This window comes from Condylura cristata, unplaced genomic scaffold, assembly GCF_000260355.1.
Source record: "Condylura cristata isolate star-nosed mole 26May11 unplaced genomic scaffold, ConCri1.0 scaffold00003, whole genome shotgun sequence".
NCBI classification, from domain to species: Eukaryota; Metazoa; Chordata; class Mammalia; order Eulipotyphla; family Talpidae; genus Condylura; species Condylura cristata.
The window spans coordinates 32,486,747-32,498,232 of NW_004567104.1; the positions used below are offsets into that span (position 1 = coordinate 32,486,747).

The following is an 11,486-nucleotide window of genomic DNA, read 5'->3' on the forward strand; positions in this document are numbered from 1 at the left end:
TTTCTTTCTAAAATGTCCCAGTCAATGTGACAGGACCCCTGAAGATGAGGCAATTCACCTCATTGACCCTTTGACGTACTGCCCGATTAGAGAGGCAAGCAGGCCCCATATTGCCTGCCAGTTTCTATCAGTGACAGGTCAGACATGGCTCCTGAGACTGTGGGGTGCTCAACGGGGAGAGCTGAAGTCACTCACGTTATCTGCCACGGTCCTGGGAGGGTAGCTGAGCATGTCGGGGAAACATTCCCATTTGTCAGCCTGTATTTATGGTTTGCTTGTGGACTTCCAGCCTCATCACCCAGGTCTTGCCAAAGTGAAAGAATGCTTGCTCTCCGCAAAGGGCAGCCCCACGAGGCATCCAGACGGAGCTGTCCCTGCAGTTCTTCTGTCCCTCAGCAACACCTCTCCTAATCACTGCCTCTGTCCTCCATGCTGAATGCCTGCTAGGGCACTGGTCCTGCCTCGAACCTCCAGTTCTCTCCAGTTTACTCCAATCCCCACTGAGCCACTCATGGCTCTTCGACCTACAAAATACTTCTTATTCATATATTTTGGTGGCATTTAATTTTGCACTGCCTTGTGGCTGTCATATTGCTGCCTTCTGATATTTAGGAGAGAGTCAGGCATCTTGTCAAATCATAAATCAGGTCAAATGCCTTTGTTAAAAACTTTTCAGCACTTTCCCAGCAAGAGTAGATCAAAACTCAAATTCCTTACCATTTGCCCTTCTACCTTCCACCACTCTCCTCACCTTCCTCCAGGGACCTGCAGCCTGTGGTCCCCTTCCTGTCCTCCCACTGCACCATGTCCGTGTCTACCTCAGGGCTTTACTACATGGTAGCCAGGAACACCACTGTCCCCCCGGGGTATTGCATGGTTCACCCCTTCACATCCTTTAGGCTTTAACTCAAATTTCTCTTTTATAGAAAAATTCCCTGACCACCTAATTCAAAGGAGAATCACCCCATCATTTAGCAGTAGAATTTCTCAATTACACTGAACTGCACTAAATTCTTTATGGGCAAAGTTATGCCCTGTACCCAAATAACTTCTGGTTTGACTAAACATCTCTAGCAGTATAACTTGCAGTCAAGCTAAGTACTGTGCACAGGCCCCTCCACTCCATCCCCCCGCTCCATGCTCTCAGCCCCCGCCCCTCACCCCTCACCTCCTCACCCTTTATATACGCTCCCTGCTCCTCACTAGGTCTGGGAAACAGCTATGGAACCTCTGTGTGGATGTTATTCTAAAGCTTCCCATTTATACCCTAAAGTTCTAATATCATTCTGAGTTTTTCTTCCAGCCTCTCTGCTCCCTGAATAAGATACTGAAGCTAAGGAATAAACTTCTAGCAAGAAAGTGCATGATAAAGACACTGGCCAGATCAGAGGAAAAGAAAGTTTGGCTGAGAAATATGCCCTTACTGGTACCTGCCAGGGGTGGTAAATGGAGCCTGCCTGACCCCCTCCCTGCCTCCCAGCCATGGCCTTCAGGATGTCCTGACTGCGTGGGCTGCAAGAGAGCCAGTAGAGGAGGTGCTGGAGCAGGGCTCCAACCCACTGTGTTTTAGTGTCCTGATTGTGATTTGATAGGTCATTAAGTTTTACTGCCAAACTTCCTTGTTGGGTTTTTATCATCTGTGTAAGTGTGCTTATGCTGATTTTCATGACCTGGCACAGTGGCTGAACAACAACTCCTCTGCATCACTCTTTTCTGGCTGCGGGAATGTTGGCCTCCTGTCAACCCTCAGCCTTCAGATGCCTCTGGATTCCATTAACCTCCATTACACTTAAGATTTTATTACCAGGAAGATTCTCCTGGATCCTGCAACCAGGATTTTCCAGGGGGCTAGATTCATCTGGAAAGCTCCCTGCTTCCTGGGATCTGGGCTTTTCCTACTTGCATTCCTACTGCCTTGCTTGGAACTTGGACATGCCATGGAAGCAGGGGTTCCTACAGATAGGAACATCATGAAGGGACCCCAAAGACCTCAAGGCTTTTTGAGGTTCGGGCTGTACACACACCAAAGCTGGCTTGTAGAAACACTGGGGCTTTCTCACACTGGCGGTGCTTCCATCCATCCGTCCCACAGCCCTCTTGTGCAAAGTGAGGTTTTTTTTTTCCCCCTCTTTATATTAGTGTAAAATGCAAATAACAAGCTTTTAAAAATTTTCTTCCAGCCTTTTATCTAAGAAAATAATCTGACATCTGGACAAATATTTATGCATGAAAATGTTCTCTACGGGTTGATTTATAATAGAGAGATACAGTAAACAACTCAAACCTTCAACATTATTGTACTGGTTAAACAATTGATGGTGCCATTATACAATGGAATATTACGTGACCACAAAAAGCGTGTACAAAAAAAGCATTTTTAAGAAAATACAAGATAACATTAAGAAAAATATAAAGGAAAAGTATGCATGGAAAAAAGCATTTAAGGAAAAAGAGTTAAATCCCCTTTTCCCACCCAGCACATCAAACAAATGAAAAATCCAGAGTGATTAAAGAGCAAGATAAAGAAGACAAATATTCTAACAAAATAGAGAGCACATTTCATACCCTCAGGGTGGATGTCCCAAGTAAGCGATGACTTTCAGAGGTCAGGGTGGGGAGGCCAGGCTCACAGAAGGCTGGGGAGGCCCAGCCTCGGGGCTGCTGGCTTTAATCCTGGCTCGGCCTTGTTGGCTGTGCTCTTGCCAAGCTTCTTGGTCTCTTGGCACCGCCCTTTCCTACCCTGGGAAGTGGGCATAGCCTTCATATCTACCTCACAGGATTTGTTGTGAAGATTAAGTGAGTTAATACATGGAAAGCACTTATAACAATGCCTCATCCAAAGTAAACTCTATAAGTATTCGATTATTTGACTACAAAAAATGAAATGAAACTTCTGTAGAGTAAAAGGCACCATAAAGCAAACCAAAGCAAGCAATGGATGAAGAGCAAGCAAGGATAACAGAGATTAATATTTACAGCGATGGAGCTCTAGCTCAAGAGGAAGACAAACCACTTAACAGAAAAATAGGCGGCTCCAGGAGAAACAGGAAAGGTAGGTTACCACATGAAAGCATGCTCAGCGAGCTGCAGATGAACGGCCTTTTCCTCCAGGTGACCAGAAATAGGAAAAGTTGACAGGAGCCAGGGTCGGCGAGGACGCAGGTGTTCTCACACCGCCAGGTGTGATGAAACCCTCTTGAGGGAAGCTGGCAGCATCCCCCAAAGCACAAGCATTATGTCCTGTGACCCAGCCACTGCACTTTCTGGAATCAGTCATAAATATTGAGACACGGCCCCGCATACATGTTTACAAGTATTTGTTGCGGTATTTCAATAGTGAAAGGCTGGAGACAAATGTCAAACAAGAGGGGAACGGCATAAAACGTATGGCATGTCTAAATTATAAAATACTAGTTGATGGCTAAAAAGATTGAGGTAGATTTGTATACCGACATTTACATTACACGAAACACATCTTCATGATTTACTGGCTTACGCAAAAAAAAAAAAAAAAAAAGCAAATCCCAGAAAAATGGATATGAAATGATCCTATCTGTATATAAAAAAAAAAGCAAATCACAGAAAAATGGATATGAAATGATCCTATCTGTATATATATATATAAAAAAAAAAACAAACAAAAAACAAAAACCGCTGGTGTTTTGGCAGAAACCCAGAGAGAAAGAGAAGGCTGTCCCAGCTGTTAGCAGTGTCAGCCCTGGGAAGGGGGGCAGTTTGCACCACGTTCTTCTCTCCCCTCCCTCCCCTGAATCTTGCGCTGCCAGTATCAAGAAGATTGCCAATGATATTCCTCAATTACTTGTTCCAACAAAAAATGAAAGTGATAACATGAAGGAATATTAATGGCATGAGCCAAAATCTACACATCAGAAAGCCGATTTAAGTATGTCAATTTAAAAAATAAAAGTTAAAAACAAGAGAAAGAAGCTAGCAAGAATGGTGCCCCAAAGTAAAAAGTGGTGGCCTCTGGAGAACGGGACTGTAGGGTGTCTTTCCTTAATCGTTTGCATTTCCTTCAAAGCCTGACCAGGAAAGGCACTAACAAGGAGCCTACTCCATACACAGAAATAACACACAAGGAAGACAGGGTGCTCTCTTTCAGTCAGAGCCAGGAATGTTAATTTTCTACTCTAAACTTTCCTATAGTAGCCCCTAGGCAAAATATACATAAATTCTTTAGTCATTAGCCCAAAAAAAAAGCTATAAAAAATAAATTACTGCTTTTCAGTTTGAATCCCATGTTTTTTAGTCTGTTGGGACCTTTTAACATCTTAAGGTATTTGTTCAATACTTTGGCTAGCTATCCCTCTTCCAATTCAAGGCCTTGCAGATTTTCAGTATGCCTTGCTTTTTATAGTTTCGACAAAATTGCAAATACCACCCGCTAGACAGACCAGGCCAGGTTCACAAGTCACAAAACATCAAGGGGATGCCCCCCAAAGGGTGGTCTTTATTTTGCCTCCTTGTGATAGGAGGAACAATAAAGTCACGCCAATTCAACAACCTAGCGATCCCATTCCATAAAACAAACCAAGTTGATCTGGCAACCCTTAGTAGAAACCATGGTCACCTACATCGACCGATCCCAACTTGCCTTCCTAAGTCTCCAAACTGGCCTATTTCTAAACCACTCTCCTTGGTCTGGGACTGACACCTGTACAGCTCTGGTTTCCAGGACAAACCTTTTCTGAATTTGGTCTATCAGCAATAGCAACGACAGTCTCTGGTTTCTTGACATTTGTCAGATTCCTCAAACACCGCAGAAGAGGTTCCCGATCACTATGGGGGCTCGGAAGAACCCTGGCCCTCTGACCTTAGCTCCCCGCTCCTGGGCCCCGGAGCCCCTCACATCGTGTTTGTCCACCCTTCCCAGGCCAGGGCTCCTAGACAGAGAAGAGCGATGGGAGCGAGTCCTTGCTGCAGCCATGCCCATGTGATGGGACGCTACAGGCCTTCGTTTCACCTCCCACTTTGCCCCAATTATTCCTGCTCTGCCAGTCCAGCAGAAATAAACCCACAGAGCACAAAAAACATGCAGACCTCCTCGTAGAGAATGCAGTGTCCCTAACAGGCAGATATCCACCAATAGAATCTTCAGCTATCTCCATTCGTCACTGAAATCAGGGCCCCCACGACAGGGCTCTACACAGAGCTGAGGGGAGTTCATAATTTTTACTGGTAACAATGACTAATGGGGAAAACAAAAGCTGCCATCTGGTTTCCAGTTCCCATCCTCTAATTTAGCTCTAGAACTTCATTTTCTCATCCAGTAAGCCTTACTCTATGCCCCATAAGTGACTTGACTCAGTAATGAGTGAGAGCATTGAGGTTCATAAGGATCTGCAAGCGGAGAAGGAAGGTCCCTATGGGCCAGCTCCTGCAAGCATCAATTACTACAATGCACAGTTCACCACAAAAAAAAAAGAACAGATTAAAAAATGTCCAGTTTGCAACTAGAGTTCTTAGAAAGGGCTTAACAATTATTAAACAACCCCATCTATCTGGTACTTATTGTTTTTGGATAATTTCCAGGCTTCATCAAAGCAGACATACATAACCTCTTGCCTCCATGCTGTGATGCAGAAGCCACAGACCACCGCTCAAAAATCCACTCTTTCCTGGGCTGGGCAGACTCTAGGAAAGGCTCAGTACCCAGGGGTGAAGACAGCCAGTATCTGCTTCTACTGCCGGGACAGATAGGCAGGCAGAGTGATTTCAGCACTAGATTCGACATAATAACTTCCTGCAAGACTTGCTTCAATCAGCAACTCTGAGGCCGGCCAGGAGAGCATACTCAGCTAGAGTGAGCACTGCAGTGCTGCCTGGCAGGCGATTTTTCAAGTACCTTCAGCCACAGGCAGGGACACCCTCCTGAGGCCCTGTCACCGCCCTTAGTCAGGAGAGTCTTTGCACCTTTCTGTTTTGGTCAGTTTCTTAGAGATTCAGAAGGAGAAGGGCTATGGGGAATCCGTTTCCTTTGAAGTCTCTTAAGAATCTGGCACTTATATGCAAGGAGCCAGGGAAATCCCCAGTCATGGTCTGCTTCTGAACATTTCATGACTGACCAAAACCAGTCCCAACACCGCAGGGGAAGCTGGTGGCAGGCAAGACGGGTCAGCAGAACAGTACGCACAGAACAGAGAACGATTTAGACCATTTCTCTGAGCAACAGTTTCCTTATCTGTAAAATGGGGCTAATCATATTCATTTTTCAGCACTGTGGGAAGATGAAAGGAAATGACCTTGCAGAAAGCTACTCTGTCACCCACAGGGATAAGCAGCTGTTAGCAAAAGCATCCCTTCAACTCAGGCAGCTGACAATGTGTTCTCATCACCAACTGTGCCTCTGTGAACTGGGTTAACTCTATCCTCATGCACTCGACCCAAGCTGTGTTTTTTTTTTTTTTTAACTCTTCCACAATCTCTTACCTGTCATTACTAGGCCAAAGAACTGGGCAGGAAGCTATGAGAGAAGCAAGCCCCCTACCATCCCCGGCCCCCCAACACACAGGTCCTTGTCCCAGGCACTGGGACCACCTCTTCTACCCATTGGGAAGGAATGGCCTACCCTTCACTGAGCAGCCTCTTGGAATGGGGGGGAGGGGTGTCTTAAAAAGTCCTGAGCTAAGGGCTTCCCAGGCATTACTGCAAACACTAATTTACAGCATTTGTGTACATTATCCTTCCTTATCCGCTGCAGGGCTCCAGGCTGAGACAAATACCAGGGAAAGTGGCAGACGGCATTCCAGATGCCAGGGACCTGGAATCCCAGCCCTCACTTCCCTGTGCCTTCGTAGCTGCTGGCCCTCTTGGGGTCTCAGTTTCCCCACCTGTAAGATGAGGGTGATTGCTATTATAGTAAATGCTAAGGGCACTTCCAGTCCTAATTCCTTCAATTTTGGGAAATCCATTTGTATCTCCTAATTCATGCTGACTTGGAGGCCACTCACGTCCACCAGGTTATCTGAGGACACGAGGCCCAGTCAGGATTTCTGTGCTGTTTAGGTGGCAACTGGGTGGCTGTGTGCATGGTGAGGAGGGCCTGGCCTGGCACCAGTGCAGCCAGGCACAGAGTGGGCACCCAACAGCAAGTGCTTGTAGACTCATGTTCCAGTGGAGCGCGCATCCTAGCTGGGGAGGGAGGGGGGGGATGTGGCGGGAAGGACACGGTTCCACTCACATGGGGCGTGGAACATGACGAGGACAGAGGAGTGCTCCTTCACAAACTGGTCAAAGTCTTCGTCGGTCAGGTGATAAACGGAGCCGCCCTCATCTGCCCAGGGAGTCTCGGGGACCTGGGGCTGTGGCGGCTGCGGACTGGAAGACCAAAAACAGGCAGAGCTCAGAGCAAGCCCCCGGCCTAGGCAGCCCTTACAAATCCAGCCCCCGACACAAAGTCCCCGCTGGTCCTGCTCCAAGAGCTTTCTGGAAGCTCTCACCACCACCCCACCTCCCACCCCCAGCGAAGGGGTGGGTGACATGGCCCTGCTCCCTCCACCGTCCCCTCAAAGCCCCAGAAGTGCTTAGCTGATATCCTATTATAAATAGTGGCTTTTAGCTGTAACTCTCCAGACAGCTCAAGAAAGCTCACTTCCTCCCAAGAATCGGGGGATTGTTAGCGTCTCAAGCTCTTTCAAATTTTCGTCAAACTGGCAAAAATAAATAGCAACAGCCAAGAGTGACCTTTGGAAAAGCTCACTGTTGTGTTTAGCATTGCCCCACAGGGCAGGGAGAGGGAGAGGCAAGAAGAGAAGGGAGGGGCTGTGCTTGTGGGGATGAGGAAGGAAGGAAGAAGGAAGAGACTGGGTATCTGAGCAAGAACTGAACTTGTGGTGGGGGGGAGGGCAGAGGCTGAGGGTTGGAAGGGGGGCTATCACATGGGAGGTGCATGCAGAGGAAGGGTCACAGTGAGGACGACTGGGGCCAGGAGAGATGCTACATGACTAGCCCTTCTGGGAGACTAGGGACAACTTTTTCTGGCTCTCCCAGAGGCACAGTGCTGCAGCAGAAAGAGCTGATCTTGGAGGTCAAATCTCAACTCTACTCCCCAAACCTGCAAACCCTCAGGATGCTGCCTCGCCTCCCTGGAGCCTGGTTCTGCTGGGGATTCCTCGGTGCTGACAGCTGCGTCATTGGCTATTATGAGGGGCAGGTTCGCAAGTGTGTGCTCTTGCACCAAAGATGAGGACGGGACTGGTGACATACACTTGCCTACGGCTTAAAGGGTCATAGGCACCACTGTTTTCTGTCTTTGAGAACCTACTACAGAAAAAGGTAGAAAAGGTAGAATTTTCAGTAACCAGAGCTGAGGATTCATAGAAGCCAATGGCCAACATGATGGAGACGGCCACTCCTGCCCCAGGCAGGGCCTGGCTCAGACAGTGCTCTCAGCAGTCTCTGTGGCTTTTGAGTGGGTCCTGCTGGCAGCCTCAGACACCCTGGTTCCAGTGGGAAGAGGCAGAGAAAGAGCACATCACTCTCATCCCTCGTGCACCTAATGTCAGACAGGGCTGGTGGTAAAATCAAGTTCTGGAATGAGTCACCGGCCAACACCATGAAAACCAGGTTCCTATAATTGGATTCAAAACACCAACGTCTCAACACACCAATTCCACTTCAGGGAATTTATTTTACAATACACCTGGCACACATTGAAATTACGTGCATTCGAGAAAGTCACTACAGATGATTTTTCATAGCCACGATTGGGAACAACCCAGAGTTGGTTGCTGGGAGCTGGCTAGGTGGGCTGCAGTCCATCCATACCACAGAGGGCTGAGCACAGTGAAGAAGAATAAGGAAGGGCATCAGGCACCGATGCAGACACACCGCTGGGATGTAAGCAACAGTCCATAATAGGCCAACTTTCACATAGGAAAATCTAAAAAATATTTATTCACATTTGTTTGCATCTGAATAAAGAAACTAACTAAAGTTGCTCCTCCAGGGGTAGGAAAGAGAAAAGGGTGTAGAATACAGGTGGAAGCAAAACTTTTCAGTGTCTGATTTTTAAGTATCCTTTTTAAAAATTACATGAATAAAATCTACTGGAGAATTAAATTAATTTTTTAAAATCCAGTAAGAACACACACACACAGAATGGAGGAAGAAACTGTGACTCAGCAGCAGCAGAACCAAATAAAAGCACCTGAGAAACTTCTAGTTAAATATGGAAGAGACCATACTCGAAAACCACTAAAATAATACGAGAGAAGAAAAGAGCATGAACCACCGGGAACAAAAAGGACAGGAAGGAAGACACAGTGAAAACAGAAAAAGAGGTCAGTGCAATTTTAGAAGCCAGAAAGCTAACTTAGCAAAACAGCATAGAAACCTGAGGACTGGCTCCAGGAGGGGCAGGGCAAGAACCAGGCTGATCTCAAAGACAAGGCTGAAGACACAGCAGCTCAGGCTGGGCTGGGGCCTGGGGCTCAAGCTAGAGGCACAGTGACGGGCACAGCTGTAGGGCTTCGGGGCCCTCACGCTGGCCGCCAGGCCACCACCCCTCTCCACACAGGTGGCAGTGGGAAGTCCACCTTCTAGGCGGGCCTGTGGAGTTGGCACAGTGGTAAGACGGTTTACTGGAAAGAGAGGGACTGAATAGAAATCTGAGCCCCAAGCACGATTACTGAATCATACTTTATATTGCTGGTTGCTTTGTAGACTAGGGCGCCCTCTAATCTCTGCACTTGCTGCACCTAATACACAGCAGATAGCCAAAAAATTACTTAAAAAAAATACTTTTTGTATATATGACAGCATGAAAGCAGAATAGCTGAAGGAACCAGAGGAGTCCCAAATGTGGGGACCATGCCAGCTGTCTTCAAATATTTCAGAATACACTGGGAAGAGAAACTGAGCTTTATTTTCCATGTCCCTCCAGAGAACACCAAGAAGTAGAACCATCAAAGAAAGTTCTGCTCAACAGAAGTAAGAATGTTCCGTCTGCACCGGAGAGAGGGAAAGAAAGTGAAACCGGGAGTCAGAAGTCCCAGGTTTAAGTCCTGTTTTCTCCACTGAACCAGCTCCAAGGGCTTTCAGACACTCAAATTGACTGAACATCTACAAGACGGTGTATTTATAGACCTTTCTTTAGATACCACTCAAGTACATTTAGACAGATGATGGATGTGAGATACTTTGTAAATTTATAAAGCACTAGCCAAATGTTCCTACATATCTATCATTCATAACCTAAATCCTAAGAATTACCAAAAGTGAGAGGGTGACCTCACAGTGTGTCAAGGCCCACTCCTCTCCCAGGTCTTAGAGTGAACTTGGGGACACCCCACCTACTCTGGAGGAAAGGCGAACACAAACAGGGAATGCTGGGGCCCTGCAGCCCGCCCCTCCACCCAGGGCTCTCCAGGGCTGGAAAGTGGGCACAGGCCCCTCACCCATGGTAGGTTCATATGCCAGAGATGCACCGCAAGCATGACGAGTTAGGAAAGCTTTCCTTTTGCTTTCAGCTCACTTCTAGTTGGCATAAAAATGCACAGGCGGAAATGAGTGGCTAGGTCAAAGTGGATCGCACACACACGCACTCTACCTGCCCAGCCCAAGGCGGTGGCATGAAATCTGCAGAGCGGAGAGGGGAGATGCAGGCTTAAGTGGGGCGCAAAATGCAGGCCTTCGGGGCGCGCCCGCCACGGTCTAGGCAGTCTGCAGAGCCCTGGGCCACGACGACACCAGGGTCTCCTGCGCTGCCTCACACCGCGCCTAAGCACCAGCCACTTGTCAAGAGAGCGGGATACAGGCTCTTCCTCCAGGGTTTATGGAGGTCATCCCGACATCTGCCGGGGCTGGATCTACCCTCAATCTTCCTACACAGCTCATACGAGCTGTGAGCAGGCAAGGAGAGAGAGGCCCAGGGCAGAAGTCCAGGGAGGCAAAAGCTGAGATCGCTGTTACCTGACCCTTGGGATTTGGGGGCAAACTGGTAAAAATTTAAGATACCTGGCACGGGGGAAAAATCCACATGCAGAGCTGGATGTTTGCTGGCAGAAAAATCTGGAAGGAAGCTCACCAAAATATCAGCAAACCTTATCTTTGGCTTGTGGAGGAAGCTTTTCTTTTTGTTTTACATTTTAAAATGTTGTTTTTAAATATAACAACACATGTCACTTGAATAGGCTTACAACGGGAACGGAGTTTTAAAAAACAAAGTCAGTTGGCAGCACAGAGACAGCAGGAGCTCTTGCTGAGGTGTGAGTTGGGGGGGACGTACTAGGGGTGCGCGGGGGCTGCCTTCCTGTGTCACTGGCGGGAAGAGTGGGTCACAGCTTCGTCTTCCAAGGAGTTGCCCACGTGTTCTCTGGCGGCCAGCGAGGCGGCAGCTGGGGAGACCCGGAGCTCCCTTCCTTCCCCTGCAGTGCCCCTCGCGCCCGGCCCGGCCTTCAGTCCCCTAGTGAACTAGAAGCCGTTACCAAGGTGTCTCTGCCACGCAAGGTGAGCAGGAGGAGGGG

At 47.8% G+C, this 11,486-nt stretch overlaps 1 protein-coding gene across 1 annotated transcript in view; it reads right to left on the minus strand.

Moving 5' to 3' along the window:
• Positions 1-11,486, minus strand: part of PDIA5 (protein disulfide isomerase family A, member 5) — a 75,001-nt gene that overhangs the window by 11,450 nt on the left and 52,065 nt on the right. Inside the window, exon 11 of the mRNA XM_012734595.1 lies at positions 7,202-7,338. Within this exon, the coding sequence (XP_012590049.1) occupies positions 7,202-7,338 (137 nt within the window). The remainder of the gene's footprint in view (positions 1-7,201; positions 7,339-11,486) is intronic.